The sequence below is a fragment of the Mytilus edulis genome, chromosome 1, assembly GCF_963676685.1.
Source record: "Mytilus edulis chromosome 1, xbMytEdul2.2, whole genome shotgun sequence".
NCBI classification, from domain to species: Eukaryota; Metazoa; Mollusca; class Bivalvia; order Mytilida; family Mytilidae; genus Mytilus; species Mytilus edulis.
In genome coordinates this window covers 49,596,486-49,614,443 of record NC_092344.1, presented here as the reverse complement: position 1 = coordinate 49,614,443, position 17,958 = coordinate 49,596,486, and the positions used below count along the sequence as shown (strand labels likewise).

Sequence of the window (17,958 nt, the reverse complement as noted above, 5' to 3'; positions counted from 1 at the left end):
TATAGTGAAATATAGAAAAACAATACATTGTCTCTGAATAGAAATTAAAAAAAAGTATGAGTGTTACAACATTGTACAACAAGGAGTAATGTGAAGCTTGCTAAGAAATGACATCTTTATATGACTAGTGCTAACTATTACAAATGTTTAAATACTGCACATTTTTTGCAAATAGTATTGTTGCAATATAAAATGTTCTTTTTAGGTCTTTACATATGAATGGTAGATATTGTATGGCATAACTATCTGACTTTTTAGCATGCCTTAAAAGGATACTCTTGAAACGCTATAACTAAAAACAAACCCTGGAAATTTATACTGTTGATTTTTTTCTTATATTGAATAACAGGTTTTCTCTCATTTAATATAAACTGTGTTAATTTTTTAATGCTTGCTTTCAGGAAACTTTCAAATGGAAGTTACAAAGTTGAAAGATTGATACATATTCCAAGGGATTATTTGACAACCTCAATTGCGTACAGTTACTTTGTAGTTTCTGGGAACACAGACATGATGGAGTACATTTATAACACCAGTGACAATATAAGATATCTATATGTAAAGCCAGATGATCTAAAAAATACTGATGGTAAATTTATAATATTAGAAAAGGGAAAAAATATATTGTTTGGATTCCACTAGACAATGTTCCCAAGATATGTTTTTCAAGTATGAATACAAGTATGTAGACAATACTCATGTGAGCATGTGTCTACAAGATTCAACACCTAATTGTAAAATGCAAAATGATTTGTGCCAAAATTAATGAGGGAAGCTTTTATCAGTTATATTTAAACAATTTTACAAGTAATAAATTTAAAAAATATGATTTTTTCATGCCATTTGATAATTGTAATTTATGGTGAACTTGAAACGACCAATTTATATTTTGTATCTCAAAAACAATTTAATAGCTTTATAGCTTACTATGCAGTGTGAGTTTTGCTCTTTGCTCAGTGACCTATAGTTGTTTAATTCTGTGTCATTTGGTCTCTTGTTGAGAGTTGTCTCATTGGCAAACATATCATATCTTTTTATCTTTATTATACCCCATGGAACAAAGTTTTGACCCGTCCGTTGTCTGCCAGTCTGTCAGTCCTGTTTTTTGTTATCGCAACTCCTCTAAAACCATGCAACAGAATTTCATAAAACCTTTTTAGATAATAAGGAAATACTAAGTAGATGTGCATATCGACGACAAAATATAATTTAATTATTTTCTAGGAGTTATGCCCCTTTGAACTTTTTGCTTGAATATACTACTGCAACAGTTTGTCATCGCAACTCCTCTGAATCCACACAACAGAATTTCATGAAACTTTGTATATAATTAGTACATACTATGTAGATGTGCATATGGACAGGAAATTATGATTCATTTTTTTCTTTCTTAGACAATTTTGTTTTCTTACAATTACTTTATTTCTCTAGAGACAATGTGGGGACGTGGGGTATGTGAGTGCACTTACTAAGGTTCTTTAATATTAATTGTTGAAATACATGGAATTATAAATTCCCAAAGTCTGATTTAAAGACATTTATCCTGAAATTTTTATCTTTTAGGTAGATTATATAAATATGACGGTGTTGTAAGAGGATTAGAAGTCAAGGATGGAGTGACTAATCTTTTTTGGCGTTATACTGGGTTGGAAGGAAAACAGTACAGAAAAGAACTTTATCAAGATGCTCGCCTGTCAATTGAGGTTTTTTTGCCTGAATGGCAGTCCGCAAAATGTTCAGCATCGGGATGTTGTGGTGAAGCAATGATAATGCAAATAAGATTGGTTCACCAAAGTTTAGAAAAAACTTACTGCAACCTCATGCAAGCTGTATGGCAAAAAAATTTAATGAAGCTATTCAGAGAAGTAGGCTTAGAAATAATTTTTGATTTTGTAGAAAATGTAATATACAAATGTAGCTCTAGAAAGACTAATTGGGTTTCTGTACACTTCAGAAGGCTTTGTATATGCCTAAATTGCTTTGAGTACACTTAAAAGGCTTTGTATATGATTCAGAAGGCTTTGTGTACCCTTCATAAGAATTTGTGTTTGTTTATTTTTGTGGGTACTAATTTTTAGCTCACCTGGCCCAAAGGGCCAAGTGAGCTTTTCTCATCACTTTGCGTCAGTCGAAGTCGTCTTCCATTATCGTCGTCCGTCGTTGTTAACTTTTACAAAAATCTTCTCCTCTGAAAATACTGGGCCAAATTAAACCAAACTTGTCTACATTCGCCATTTGGGTATCTAGTTTAAAAAATGTGTCCGGTGACCTGGCCAACCAACCAAGATGTACCACTTTTACTATGAAGTAAAAAAAAAAAATCTTATCCTAGAATTGAAAGTTCATATGCACCACAATTTTTTTTCAAAGGTCAAAAGATAGGGCTGTGCGGCATATTTTCATCGTTTATATGCCCTGAACTTCTCAGAGTTTAAACTAACACTAATTTTCTTAACTACCCTACCTGGAATAAAAGGTTACCACAGATTTCAATGTAAACAATATGCACATGTATATTTACTGGTAACATTCCCATGTTATGTCTCTGTGAGATGGAACACAGAGAGCATAACAGGGAACCAGTATGTAAACAAAATTAATTTTCTATGAATATTCAAGATCTCCCTAAAAGAGGCGTATTTTGAGAAACAGCTGTATTTACAAAGTGCAACCTATAGATAGAGATAATTGTAAGTAGCAAGAACGTTCAGTAAAGTAAGAACTTCAAACACATCACTATCATCAAAACACAACTTTGTCATGAATCCATCTGTGTCCTTTGTTTAATATGCACATAGACCAAGGTGAGGGACACAGGCTCTTAAGAGCCTCTAGTAAATTGACCATTTGAAAACTGTATTTGGTATGTGCATACCTTGTAAGGTCCTCATGCCTGTAAGTCAGTTTTCACTTGAACTTAACCTCTACATTTCTAACTGTCAGGGTTTATATCAGCTTGACCTAATTTTTTTTTATTTGGTTTTGATTGTTATTGTCTTTTTATGGATTCATTGGTCAATATAAAGATTATTTTGGTTTGATCTGATTCTCAGGTACTTTTAGCAAAAGAACCACTAAATTAAGTGTATGGCATGATTGTAACATGTCTGTCTGGCATCCTTCATCAGACTCTGACCTCAATTTCATAGAACATTGATAATGTTATGATGATACTTGAAAAAAACCTTACTATTACATACTTCAAATATGAAACCATTGATGAGTAAATCATACAGGAAACTTAAGGATGTGCACTCATGTTCTCTTTATTGCAGGCTCTTACAAAACATTTAGAACCATTATGGCAGGAATTTATAGACAAGAAGGAATTTTGCAAAGAAGACAAACAGAAAATTATTCTGAATGCAATAGCTGTTGCATATTTGTTGAGAGAATATGATTTCAACATGAGCTTGGATGAAGGAAGTGCACTTTGTCAAGCTTTACTGCCTGAATATGACGAAGATGGAAAACCATATGAGGTTGAACATTTGAAAGAAGAGATGCCTCAAACATTTCAGTGAGTTTGTACTTTTAGAATTATAAAGAGGAAATAATCTTACAGTGTTACATTTAAGAAACTAATGAGTGGATTGAAGCATTTTGAACATCAATCTTAATAGGTTAAAATTATCTAGGAGCAATTAGATATGTCCTATAGAATTTTATGTTTTTAACCGGATTTTTGTGACAAAAATGTCGGTTATTGATTTGGGGATGTACGGCGGGCGGCCGGGCGGTCGGGCGGTCGGGCGGGCGGGCGGCAATCAAATGTTGTCCGTGCATTAACTCATGAACCGTTCAACCAAAGCTTTTAAAATTTTATTATGTTATTACTGACAACTATAAGAAGGTCAAGTTCAATAATGGCGATTTTGACTTTTACCGTTCAGGAGTTATGGTTCTTGAAAGGCGGCAATCAAATGTTGTCCGTGCATTAACTCATGAACTGTTCAACCAAAGCTTTTAAAATTTTAATATGTTATTACTGACAACTATACGGAGGTCAAGTTCAATAATGGCGATTTTGACTTTTACCGTTCAGGAGTTATGGTTCTTGAAAGATTGAAAAATGGAGTTTTCAGTCGTGTCCGTGCATTTACTCATGAACTGTTCTACCAAAGCTTCCCAAATTTTAATATGTTGTTACTAATGACAGAATGGAGGTCAAGTTCAATAATGACGATTTTGACTTTTACCGTTCAGGAGTTATGGTTCTTGAAAGATTGAAAAATGGTGTTTTCCGTCGTGTCCGTGCATTTTCTCATGAACCATTCAACCAAAGCTTTTGAAATTTTAATATGTTGTTACTGATGACAAAATAGAGGTCAAGTTCCATAATGACGATTTTGAATTTTACTGTTCAGGAGTTATGGTTCTTGAAAGATCGTAAAATGGCGTTTCAATTCACGTTGTTGCATTTACTCATGAACCATTCAATCTAAGCTTTTCAAATATTATTATTTCAAAATGATGATACTGATGACAAAATGGAGGTCAAATTTGATATTGATGATTTTCACTTTCACCATTCATCAGTAATGGTTCTTGTGATATTGCCAGGACACAAATAAATGTAAATAAATCCGGTTTGCTGTCGTTGTGACAGCCTCTTGTTGTATTCTGATCCGTGATGAACATGCAAACAAATAAAGGTATATTTGAATTTTCAGGAATTTTCAATGATATTTGGAGCCATTTCTTTTCATTCTTGCCTGCTTAGTTTGAACCCAGTTCATTTGAAATGTGTTAGTCTCAGATCTTATTTGACTAGAATTGCCAGTTAGCTGGTTGGTCAGGGGTTGTTCTCTCCTTGTACTCCTGGGTACACCCAAGTTAAAAGTACTGAAAGTGACATTGACACCAATAACTAATCAATTTTACTTAACCCTTTCACCGATTGCTGCCAAGACAGAAGCTACTCTGAGACAATGGCTTCCCTGGATACTATTACTCAAGTGGGAGATCTTCATAATAAATTTCAATGAAAACTAATTCTTCCATTTTCTTTCAAAAAAAATGTTCCCTCATTTCAAATTCTCGTAAATTCCGTAAATTTCGTCTGATTTTGACACGGTTTTCAACAAACGGAAGCGCCATGTTTACACTTTCATCCGGGTATTCATCAAAGAAAGATAACTGATGTTTGCACTGTTTTGGGCGGGAAACATAAAAGAGGTATTCCGATCCCTGTAAAACGGGACTCATCGTCAGCTGTCTGAAGCGTGAATCCCCGTAAACCGGGACTCATCGGCGAAAGGGTTAAGGAAAGTTGAAAATGTCAGTAGTAAACTTACCATTAAAATCTGCTTATAAGAAAATGAAAAAAGCTTTAATTGTAAACGAATGTTTAAAGCAAAACATCAAACAAAAGTATTAATTGCAATACATAAAATCATGTTGAAGTACAAAATCGGGTTGTTAAAATTTAAAAGTCACAGTGTCACAATGGTAAGTAACGTTATTAATAGCAACGTACTGAAAGTGAAAGTGAAAGTTCATTGTAAGTATGTAAATAAACTATAAAAAGAAATTAAAATAAAATGTTTTTGTTGTGAAAATGTTTGTTAAAATTATTTTGCCAACATGTGTTTGTCCTCTTGCATCGTGGAAAGAATAATACAATAAGTTGTCAGGCTGTGTATAGACTGTATAGGTTGTGTGGTCTGAATGTTCTGTTAACTTTCTTCCCCAAAGTAGACGACATTTTATCAGCAATTCCGTACCATTTCGACTGGCTTCCCTTGGCCAGAGGTACTGCTTCCAATCGCGTCAGGAATGGTGTAAAATGTTTTGGTCGCCGAGAGTAAAGGACAAAGTATAAATATCACTAGTCTATGTTGAATTTTAACTATGTGTTCCTTCATCAAACTATCGGGAATGGCCAGTAATCTGTAAAAGTGGTTGTATCTCGAGGGTTGTATGTTTGATTAAACATATTTTCGGGAGCATCTGTTGAAATTGAAGAATACAAAATCGGGTGCATTTAATTACAAATGAATTTTGTTAGAGAGAAATAATTTCCTATCCCTGTTCTTTTCCTCCTTTAGGCTTGTTTTGGGTTAAGATGGTCCGTTATTATCTATTTCTTTTCTTGTGGTTGATGGCAGCATTCTCAGAAGGTTCCTGTGGGTGCCTCAATAAAATATAACTTTGTTTACTCTGTGCGAATGGCTAGTATGATTAGTGCTGGTTGCAACAGCGGTTCTTAAAGGAATGCAGGGGTTCACGATAAAAAAATAAAATCAATTACAAACGAAAGTGAACCAACGCCTGGTGAGTCTGTAGTACAGTAGAGTCCATAAAGTGGATACCCGAGGGTATGCAGGGTCGTTATGATAAAAAACATAAAATGTAGAGAGTCTTATAACAACAACACTTTAGGGACTGATGCAGAAATTTATTAATCGACATGTTTCGGCAATGTACTGCTATTAATAACGTTACTTACCATTGTGACATTGTGACGTTTAAATTTTAACAACCCGATTTTGTACTTCAACATGATTTTATGTATTGTTTTTATCCTGATGACGGTGCCCTAGGCACCTAAACATGTCGATTAATAAATTTCTGCAGCAGTCTTTAAAGTGTTGTTATAAGACTCTCTACATTTTATGTTTTTTATCATAACGACCCTGCATACCCTCGGGTATCCACTTTATGGACTCTACCGTACTACAGACTCACCAGGCGTTGGTTCACTTTCATTTGTAATTGAAAAGTATTAATTGTCATTGCTGTTACTTGTTTATTTGTTTATCTACAGATACTGAAAACTAAAGTTTACCAATATTGATTCATGAAAACTTTTGACTGGATTATGCCGAAACTGTATACTAAATATGTAGATGAAGTTAGGTGTGAATGATTTTGAATGCTTAATTTGTTTTCTCTTTCAGGTTGATACCAAAAGTAATTGTGAACTTAACAGGTATTCTAATTGATTATATGGATCCAAGTTGGTTGTATTGTATGCCGCTGATTCACTTTATGTACAGCCAATCTGGAGAAAACCCAAATGAAAGTGTGGAGCATGATTCTGATAAACCTGTGTGGTGGGGAATTGCATATCAAGACCATTATTGCTTTGATCTTAAAAAGTTTAAGCAGAAACACATTCCAGAGTAAGTATATTTATATGTAACAAATGTTTACCAAATAAATAAAGGCAACAGTAGTATACAGCTATTTGAAACTCATAAATCGATAGAGAAAAAAACAAAGGAGTAGGTCCGGTAAGGACCGATTTTGGCCTCAAATTTCAGGTTAATCTTACGAAAGATGTTGACCACTTTTTGAGCACTTAAGCGTCTATTTCATTTGAATCAATTAATTTATGTGAAAGATTTTAACTGATTTAGTCATTAAAAACAACCCGATTCAAGCTCAAATATGAAAAATCAATGAAAAAATGTCACTTTTCAGATGATTTTTGTCAAAAATGAAAGTGGCCGCATCCGTGTTCATCCTCAACCTTTATATATGTTATGTATTATCATAAAATACAACTTACATTTTAATATTAAGGATGAACACGAATGCGGCCACTTTCGTTTCACACTAAAACTGTCGAAAATTTAACTAAAATGCTAGAATTGTAAAGATTTCAGTAATTTAGCATGACTTAATGGTGCTAGTACCTGATATATGTGCATTGTATTGTCAAAAACAGCCCATATTTATGTAGCAGAAGCATTCTACTGTCCAATAAATAACTAAAAGTTTACATTTTAACAAATTTGTAAAACTGCTATATTTTGGGGCCAAAAAGGGGTCTTACTGGACCTACTCCTTTGGGTTACAAACTAAAACAGAGGGAAACGCATTATATATAAAAGGAGAACAACGACACAACAGAAACACAACATTAAAATGTAATTGTTCTATCTCTTCCTTAACATAACTAATTCAAAACACCAATCTCAAGTTGCTTTTAATGAATGAGTTACCGGTACTTTAGTTGTCCGGAGGTCAATTGGCATAAACAATGTTATCAAACAATCAATTCTTTCTGAGACCTAACTACATAAGCATTAAGACATAGAAAATTTAAGGGAAATAACATAAATATCAAAGTCGATTTAAAACAAGAAAAGGTGATGAACTGGATTCAGCTGGAAACTATTTGTTTGTCCCTACAATATTTATGTCAAGGATATTTCAATTTTCATTACTTTATTTTATTTTACCTGTAACTGTTATTTCACTCTTAAACAAAATATTTCTCACACCTTCTGTTACCCGCAAGGACTTAGAAATGTTCATATTTGCCAGTCATGACTGATTTGAAATTCAAATGACTTACTTAAATGAAATTCCCAATTTCTCTCAAATTTGATTTAAAAATTTACTGAAATCTTACTTATTTTAAGCTTAATATAAATAATTTGTCTGAATTTTTTCTTTTCGTGTTACTAAATTCTAATCTATTCGCATAGTCTCCATGGAGTAATCAATTATAAAATTTCTTTCAGGCAATATTTGGAAGATATTATTGAAAAGTTGACACCTCACTTTGAAAAGGACTACCTTTTACCGAGGACACTGATGTCTTGTATTGCACTTGAACAGCTACCTCTTGTAGCCAAATCTAAATGGATTTCACCAGACATTGTACTGGCTTCATTATGCTTTTATGTGAGAGATGAAAAACACATCACAAAAAATGACCTGAAGGAAACGGTGAGTACTTATTGCAAAAACTTGAATGAAGATTTGGGAAAAAAAGTTTTACAAACTCACACTGCAATTGTTTTTCTCTCAGCAGCTTCAAAATTATTTTGATTGTGTAAATTTTATATGGAGTTAGTAATTGTTATTGCCCATCTGTAATTACTGGTTTTCATTTTAAATGAATTTTGGTTTAGCTAAATATAGACCAAAAAATTGATCACAGTTTTCTTTGGCACTAAATATGAAGTGTAATCTTGTTGTCAGTTGTCATACAGTAATAAGTAATCAATTTACCAGCCACGTTAGTAATATAATTTGCAATTGGAAATATCTTAATTGATGTTTTGTTGAATAAAATAATGATTTCATATTCTGGGATGTGACCAGAGAATCTTTAAAATACACCAGCCCTTTCACATTTATTGCAACTATGTTGAATAAGGGATAGATTTTCATGAAGGAGGTAAAAATAGTTAAAAGATATGAGAAAACATTGTTGAAACAGAACAGTTGCTGGGAAACATGCACAGGATTTCCTATAGTTTCATACTATTATTATAACTACTTTGACTTCTTTCGTTAAAAATCTGTCCCCTGTTCAATAAGGCTGCAATAACTGTGAAGTGGCCTCTTCAAGTAAATATAAAAGGTTGTTTGTAATGAAAGGGCATCCAAGCAATTATCAATTCATGAAAATAAATGAGTGTCAATATATAAAGTTGATTATTCCTTTAGAAAAGAATAAACATTGACATTTTATTTTGTAGGCACTTATAGATTGTCTGACTATTGTCCTGGGAAAGTTCAACGAAGAAAACCTTGAAAAGTAAGATCTCAAGAGAAAGAACCTTGGTCATTAAAAGGGTTCAAATTGAATAACTTTAATTTTGGAAAATGAATGTGCAAACTTATATGATCAGACAGGCATAAATTTGGCTAAAATTTTTCACTTTGAGATATTTTATTATCTATACACCAATATTTTTGATTAAAATTTTCAAATTTGTTGAAATACACAGTAGTTCCTGTACCTGGAGGCGTCCTTCAGCTGGCCCCTAAACAAATATATATACTAGTTCAGTGATAATGGACGTCATACTAAACTCCGAATTATACACAAGAAACTAAAATTAAAAATCATACAAGACTAACAAAGACCAGAGTCTCCTAACTTGGGACAAGCGCAAAAATGCGGCGGGGTTAAACATGTTTGTGAGATCTCAACCCTCCCCCTATACCTCTTTCCAATGTAGAATAGTAAACGCATAACAATATGCACAGTAAAGTTCAGTTCAAGAGAAGTCCAAGTCAGATGTCAGAAGATGTAACAAAAGAAAATAAATGAAATGACAATAATACATAAATAACAACAGACTACTAGCAGTTACTGACATGCCAGCCTCAAACCTCAATTAAACTGATTGAAAGATTATGTCCTCATCATATGAATATCAGGCACAATTCCTCCCATTAGGGGTTTAGCATTATACCATCATAAAATATATGAGAAGAAGATAACCTGTGTCATGCCAACTGGTTTTAAAATAAATGTAATTTAAAAAAAAAGGCATTGAGACGTTTTTCTATTTTTACACTTTTGAGAGTCCATTGTTTCTAATATCATATGTAGATCTAGAATAAGGACTAAATGAAAATTTTATTCAGATATTGGCAAAAAGATTTTTCGTGATATTCAAATTCTACTAGCAATGACTTGCTTTCATGTGCATTTCATAGATATATGTGTGAACAAAAAAGGATAATTTGTCATTCTTATTTATGAAGAATATACAGACAGTAGTATTTGGCTGTTGTTACCTGGTTATTTTTTATATTTTTTTAGATCTCCTGAGATGTTGTCCTGTGCATTCAGATCATTGATGATTGCAGCAGATGTGTTGAAGTCTATGCATCAGAGAATTGGTAACAAACTGAGAGACAATGTTATGTGTTTAGCCCTAGATGCTTTTCTGACTAGTTTACATGTGTATAATACAACTAGTGCTGAATTATCAGAGGAATTAGGAAATATTGCTCAAAGTGAGAGTTTTAAGAAAACTTTAGATAGTGTACAGTCTGATGTCAGAACGTGGTTAAAAATGAAAATGACATTATGTAAAAATAATGAGCTGTTGCCATGTCTGAAGGTAATTATTACTGAATATGTGTTTTTCCACCCTATGTTAGTTCCTAAACTTTCAATTAATTTTATTTGATCAGAGTTGAACTTGTTTCATTTGAAATGTTTTGACCAGAATTTTTTTAGCTCACCTGGCTCGAAGGGCCAAGTGAGCTTTTCTCATCACTTGGCGTCCGGCGTCCGTCGTCGTCCGTCGTCCGGCGTCATTAACTTTTATAAAAATCTTCTCCTCTGAAACTGCTGGGCCAAATTTAACCAAACATGGCCAAAATCATTATTAGGGTATCTAGTTTAAAAATTGTGTCCGGTGACCCGCCCAACCAACCAAGATGGCCACCATGGCTAAAAATAGAACATAGGGGTAAAATGCAGTTTTTGGCTTATAACTCAAAACCCAAAGCATTTAGAGCAAATCTAACATGGGATAAAATTGTTTATCAGGTCAAGATCTATCTGCCCTGAAATTTTGAGATGAATCGAACAACTTGTTGATAGGTTGCTGCCCCTGAATTGGTAATTTTAAGGAAATTTTGCTGTTTTTGGTTATTATCTTGAATATTGTTATAGATAGAGATAAACTGTAAACAGCAAAAATGTTCAGCTAAGTAAGATCTACAAATAAGTCAACATGACCAAAATGGTCTGTTGACCCCTTTAGGAGTTATTGCCCTTTATAGTCAATTTTTAACCATTTTTTGTAAATCTTAATTATCTTTTACAAAAATCTTCTCCTCTGAAACTACTGGACCAAATTAAACCCAACTTGGCCACATTCATCATTGGGGTATCTAGTTTAAAAATTGTGTCCGGTGACCCGGCCAGCCAACCAAGATAGCCGCCATGGCTAAAAATAGAACATAGGGGTAAAATGCAGTTTTTGGCTTATCACTCAAAAACCAAAGCATTTAGAGCAAATCTGACATGTGGTAAAATTGTTTATCAGGTCAAGATCTATCTGCAACAACAAAAGAAAGAGAGTTTTTAACGACCTCAGCTGGCTATACAACCCTTGCACAATCAACTGAATTTTGCAGAAATCATTAATAGGATAGATTGCCCTTATATGATAATTTTTTATTACCTTTTTGGTTTTTTTTGGCAAAGGGGGGGGAGGGGGGTTGCGCAACAACAAAACAACTTTACAACTTTCTCATTACTTTGCATTTCTTGTTAGATAAATTTTACAAAAATTCTCCCCTGAAACAACTGTCGAATTTAAACAAACTTGGTTTTAATCACCACTAGGATATCCAGGGACCACTGTGTATGATGACCCTGCCTGCCCACATGGCTGAAATAAAACATAGGTTTCAAATGCACTTTTTAGTATTATATCTCTGAAACTAAACGACAGTACAACAGTTGCATTTATCATGCAACAATTGTAAATAAAAATATCAGGTGAGCGACACAGGGTCCTTGGACCCTCTAGTTTTATTGTAATATAGTGAAATATAATATTTTTTTGAATGGTATTTGATTAAGATTTTTCTCCTTTGATAAATAATAGTGAATGATTTCAGATGTTGTGAGTGACGCATGAATACCCCATGGTTAGATTCTTTTGGTCAGTTTGTTCATGTAGCTAGTGATTCTAACAAAAAGTCTGCCCTGTTTGTTTATAGTTCATGGTTGGAAAATATTAGGCTCAAGTCATTTACACAATAGTATAACCCTGGAATCGGAAATTGGCTGAGAAGAGTCCTAATATAAGGAACTCTTTTCATTCATGTCTATAATTTGTGCATCAGTGCAATATTGTTCTATAACTTTCTATATTTGGAGTAATAAATGATTGTATTCATCTGACCTTGCCTATATTACATGGATCATTGATTATGTTAATTTTATATGTTATACTTGTTGTATAACCATTTTTTTCTAAGATGTTTAACATAATTTCATTTATTATCAGTACAGCAATCAATACATTTCAGTGTGAGCGCTTTTACTTTTCAGGCTTGGAACAGGGTATTGAATGTTGTTGTACCTCAAGGCTTTATCAGAGATGGATTTGTTGGGTTTATTTCTGAATGTCTCCAAGAGTCATTGGTGCTTAAGGTAGGAAAATTGTTTTCTTACTATGAAATGCTATGTTCTGAATTTTTTACCTTTTGTAACACCTATTGGATACTTTACATATTAAACTATCCTATGTGTATTAACCTGGATAGTTTGTACTACATTATTGTTAAGATTTTTTTTAAATTCGTCAAAAGTATTTCAAATACATGTATAGTTATTTTGACATCTTGGATGTTTCTTGTTATCAATAGCTGTTGCAGTGAAGAATTTCTATATCTTATTTGAAAAAAAAAATTATATATATATATATATATATGTCATGTTCTTCATTGCAGAGGTCGTGTGAGGATGAACTTGTCAAAGTTTACTGTCAAAATCAAGACTTGTTTTGCAGTGCAATGCTTGATGTACTCAGCAAATATGTTTTTGAGGTAAAATGTTAAATATAGGAAATAAATTAAATTCACTGTTAGTGGGAAATTGCTATTATAAAAAGTATAGCAAAAAAAGAAACCTCTTTCTTTCTCTTCATGTAAATGGCCAAGGTCATATTTTTAACAACAAAAAAATTCTGCAGTTTATTTTCTTCCTGATGCAAGATAAATTTACAAATTGCAAACTTACTCTGATATATTATTACATATAGTGAGAGGATAATCAGTATCGATTTTGAGGTTAAAACCTCAAAGTAAGGTTCATTGTGTATAATTCGGAGTTTAGTATGACGTCCATTATCACTGTACTATTATGCATATTTTAGGGGCCAGCTGAAGGACACCTACGGGTGCGGGAATTCTCGCTACATTGAAGACCCATTGGTTGCCTTCGGCTGTTGTGTGGTCGGGTGGTTGTCGCTTTGACATATTCACCATTTCCTTTCTCAATTTTATTATTCATAGTGTATAATAATAAACATGAACTTCACAGTAAAGTAGTTTGTTGACTCAAAATCAAATACTATATATATATAGTATAAAAACTATTATATGGTCCCCAGAAATAGAGGAAGATCCCTATTGTTTTTCAGGCTAGATCAATGTCAAATTCATTTGAAAAACAGGCAGCAATTTGTAAAGAATAGTATTTTCTAGATGTTTTTTTAATACTTCATACAGAATTGAAACTTTATTTAAATATATAATCACATATAATGAGAAGAATAACCCTTTTGATTTTAAGGTCACTATATTAAGATCAAGGTAAACAATAAATCGACCATCATGTCATTAAAAGTTCCCCCATTACTTTTGGAGCATGGGCTATTAGAGTTCTAGTTTAAACATATTTATTTATTGTGGATTAGGAAACAAGTTATTGCAACTTATACTAATCCCTTTCCACTTTGCTGCAAGTTTTCTAACTGAATGTCCTTTATTCTTAAGGATTCATACTAGTTTCAAAGTTTTTGTCTAGCCTGTGACAAAAGTTATTGAATTCAAGACATAGCATTGTTTTTCCCAGTAATGATGACAATGTTTGCCTGAATAATTGTTTTTAAAGTTTTCTGCTTATGTTAGTTTGATAAGAACTATACTTATGATAGATCAATTCATTACTATCAGTACGTAATATACACATCAGATTGACGACTATTTTTAGGCCTTACCCCTAGGTCATGGTCCAGTTACTTACAATTAACTAGCACATTTTAATTTTAAGTTTACTGCTTAAGTTAGTTTTATAGGAACTGCCTGTGATAGATAATTGATATTTTGTATCAAATTGCATTACCACCAAAAATTGGCTCTATAGTCTTGTAAAAAAATCCAACAGAATCACATGATACTTGATAACCTTAAAATTTCAACAAGATGATTTGATAGTCCTCTATCTGATGGACAATTTTTCTTTTCCAGGCTGTAGTCAGATTAAATGATGATATAAAAATTGATAAATGGAAGGAAGACCAGCTACGAAACTTTGGACAGTTATTGTCTGTTGTGTTTGAAAAAAGTACTGCCACTGATTGTATAAAAGACTCATCATCCAGCCTACAGTTTATGTTGAATTGGAGACCTTTTCCAATATATGTTAAAATGTGCAGTAAGTTTATACTTTTTGCACCTAAGCTAATGAAAATTAAAACGACCTCTTGTTTAAAAATTTAGGTTTTTTTCTTCACTTCTCTGTATTCACCAATTCTTATTGAACTCCCTCATATCTAAATGGAAACTTTTGTTTGATTTAGAAGAGAAGATGCAATTTTTTTTTACAGCAAATGAAATCTTCAAGGTGTATGCTATAATCAAATAAAATGTGAATTTACACTGCGGGTAAACAGAAATTTGCCACTTCTTTCAATTGAATTAACAAAATACTGAAAATAATATTTCAGAAAACAACATACACTCCTCTTTCTTAAGTGAAAAAAGTGTTGCCATGATGAAAAGTTTGAAGGAATGCACAGGAAATCTTGTAAAGGAAATTTTTGACAGATCAATATCTGTTGCTAGTCTTTGCATAATTGAAGAAAAACTGGAAAGGTTTACCAACATTGTGAAGGATATTCCAGACTTAGAAGACAAAGGGTTGAAAAGAGCAATTGAACTTAGAATTGCAGAACTCAGTGCTTACAATGAATGTTTGAAAAACTTGAAGCAGTTCATAGATATCTGCCAAAGATGTGATGGTAGGTATATGGTATATTTAATTCAAACTGCAATTTGGTAAAAAAATTTATTATGAAAAGGGACTTGGTGTAGTGGTTAAGGCATCTGACTACTAACACAAAGGTTCCTGGTTCGATCCCCATTCCAGGGAGAAAATTTCAGGGACTGTTTTCAACTCTCCCTCGACACAATATGCGAGTATGGTCTTGAAAAACAATGATAGTCCATCAGAAGGGGACGATAAATGGCTGACCTGTGCTAAGAGAAAGCCATATCTCTTACACATAAAAGACATCCTTGAAGATTTAAAAAAAGAGTAGGCTAATGGTGCTACAAGGCAGCACTCGCACCTTAAAGTGAAAAGGGATTAATATAAGTTGCAATAACTTGTTTCCCAATCCACTATAAAAAAATATGTTTAAACTAAAGGGCCTTTAGGATAAGCAGTATAACTGTTGTTTTTCAAAAGTTATGTCCCTCTAGCTTTCATTAATGCAAGAAAATCCAATTTGACTTCATTTTATCATCCCTTTGTTTTAATTAGGTTTTAAGGGGGTAACTAAAACATTAACCAACCAAGAAAATCATTTGATATGCAAAAATAACTCCTATTTTGTGGTGAATTCATTTATATGATCAACTGTTTTAAAACTGATTTATAACTTAGCTCTTTTTATATATCACAAATTTGGAAGAAGGGGGATACTGGTTTCCTATGTATGTCTGTTCATTTGTCTGTCAAATAAAAGTGTTGTTTAATTTTTAAAATATTTTGATTAGCAAGATCGGTCAGTTTCATCATTTGTCACAACACTGTGAATCAATGAAAACAAGAGAGAGTATGACATATATTAACTGTCCAATACACATAAATTTAAAATTAAAATTTGATTTTGCAGCAAATACTACAGTCCTAGAAGAACAAAGCAGAAAGTTTCAAGAGTTAGATAAATTTGCTTTAAAAGATATATGTGCCAAAGTAGATATACCAAAAGAAGTAAAAAAGTATAAACCAAGGGTAATTGCATTTGAAATTAAAAGAGGTATTTTAGAGGAACTTCCTGACGTCATTAGATGTTCCAGTGGGGTTTTGTTCATAAGAATATGGGAAAAACTTGCAGCAGATTTTAGAAGGACTGTGAAACGTGCCTTGCAAGTTGATGAAATACTGGATCATGTTTGGCGTCCAGCTTATACAGAATGGAAAGGTTTACACCAACGACTGAAAACGGGGGAAATTTTCTTCAAGGAATTTGATACTCTTTGTGGAAGCATGCAACCAGAGACTTTGAAAAAAGAGTTTATCATTCTTGAAGGGGGCAAAAAACCATCTTGGATTAAAGAAAGGATTGAACAAATGTCAAGATACAAAAATCTACAGAATTGTCTGGATGGAGCCTCTATTATAATGCAGGTTGTGGAAGAATTTGAACTAGAAGGAGATTTCCAGCCAATCAGACAGATTATGCAGATGGTGAGTCATAATGGAATATTTATTTCAACTGTTTCTATCTATAAAGTGGACTCATAGAAAAATCATAAGCTGTTTTCGTTTGAGTAAATAGCAGATCTAGATATTTAAGAAATAATTCATGGAACCCATAATTTGATGAACATTTACACATGGCCTGAGCCGTGAATTAGAATTTGAAAAAACAGTTCTGTAGTTTCTTTTTCAATTTCAATTTGAACACAATGAAATCAACATTGTGTTTGAACACAGGTTACCATACATGTGTTCATCAGTCTGTCCAGCATTAGATTCAAGTATTTGGTTAAGATATAGTCACCTCATCTTAAAACTTAGAACAAATGTACTGCTAGCAAACTATCAAACTGCATGACACCACCATGTTCCAGTTTTATACATTTTCTTGGTCTTAGATTGTATCATTTTTGTAACCTGCCTAGCTAATATGCAGTAAAATTATGGTAATGATCTAAGTATATATTCCAGGTAGAAAAGAATACCTTCTTTGAGCCTTATGTGTCAACAGTTTTACTTAAGATTTTAAAATTGTCCATGGTTGATCTGTCTGAACCCTCAGACAGATACTCCTTGTACAAACCAGTGATGAATATTTTTTATTGATCTCCAAATATATCTTCCAGACAAAAGGAAAAGATACCAAGATGAACAAGCTGAAGCAGTCATACATGAAGACTTGCTCAGTGTTAAGTGATATAAATGAAAGAAAAGTCATCTGTCTACAGAAGTTTATGGAAAGTAAAAATCTGGTGAACTGGTTAAGGGAAAAAATGGGTAAGTTTATGCCTCAAAAAATATTAAGAATTGATAAAAAGTATGTTTTGTATTTTTAAGTGATTTTGGTGGTCTTTCTTGTTTAAATATTTGACTTATGATGCTGACTATATATATGAAATATATCTGTCCATATCTGCCATTTTAAAAATAAATGTGTGGTAGATAAAAATCTTTAGTTATATAATTAACATCATTCCTAAATTGAATGCTATTTTAACCAACAGAATAGAAACAAACATATA

General features: G+C 32.8%; 2 protein-coding genes across 2 annotated transcripts in view; both read left to right on the top strand.

The window, feature by feature from the left end:
• The window catches only part of LOC139520838 (uncharacterized), a 29,131-nt gene extending 25,607 nt beyond the window's left edge, over nucleotides 1-3,524 (top strand). The window contains exons 14-16 of the mRNA XM_071313862.1: nucleotides 402-589; nucleotides 1,564-1,865; nucleotides 3,276-3,524. Of these exons, the coding sequence (XP_071169963.1) occupies nucleotides 402-589; nucleotides 1,564-1,865; nucleotides 3,276-3,524 (739 nt within the window). The remainder of the gene's footprint in view (nucleotides 1-401; nucleotides 590-1,563; nucleotides 1,866-3,275) is intronic.
• A 3,384-nt stretch (nucleotides 3,525-6,908) lies between these two features.
• Nucleotides 6,909-17,958, top strand: part of LOC139513313 (E3 ubiquitin-protein ligase rnf213-alpha-like) — a 110,077-nt gene continuing 99,027 nt past the window's right edge. The window contains exons 1-10 of the mRNA XM_071301707.1: nucleotides 6,909-7,127; nucleotides 8,478-8,685; nucleotides 9,444-9,502; nucleotides 10,520-10,823; nucleotides 12,776-12,877; nucleotides 13,177-13,272; nucleotides 14,698-14,884; nucleotides 15,177-15,470; nucleotides 16,350-16,924; nucleotides 17,563-17,713. Of these exons, the coding sequence (XP_071157808.1) occupies nucleotides 6,952-7,127; nucleotides 8,478-8,685; nucleotides 9,444-9,502; nucleotides 10,520-10,823; nucleotides 12,776-12,877; nucleotides 13,177-13,272; nucleotides 14,698-14,884; nucleotides 15,177-15,470; nucleotides 16,350-16,924; nucleotides 17,563-17,713 (2,152 nt within the window). The 5' untranslated portion in view covers nucleotides 6,909-6,951. The remainder of the gene's footprint in view (nucleotides 7,128-8,477; nucleotides 8,686-9,443; nucleotides 9,503-10,519; nucleotides 10,824-12,775; nucleotides 12,878-13,176; nucleotides 13,273-14,697; nucleotides 14,885-15,176; nucleotides 15,471-16,349; nucleotides 16,925-17,562; nucleotides 17,714-17,958) is intronic.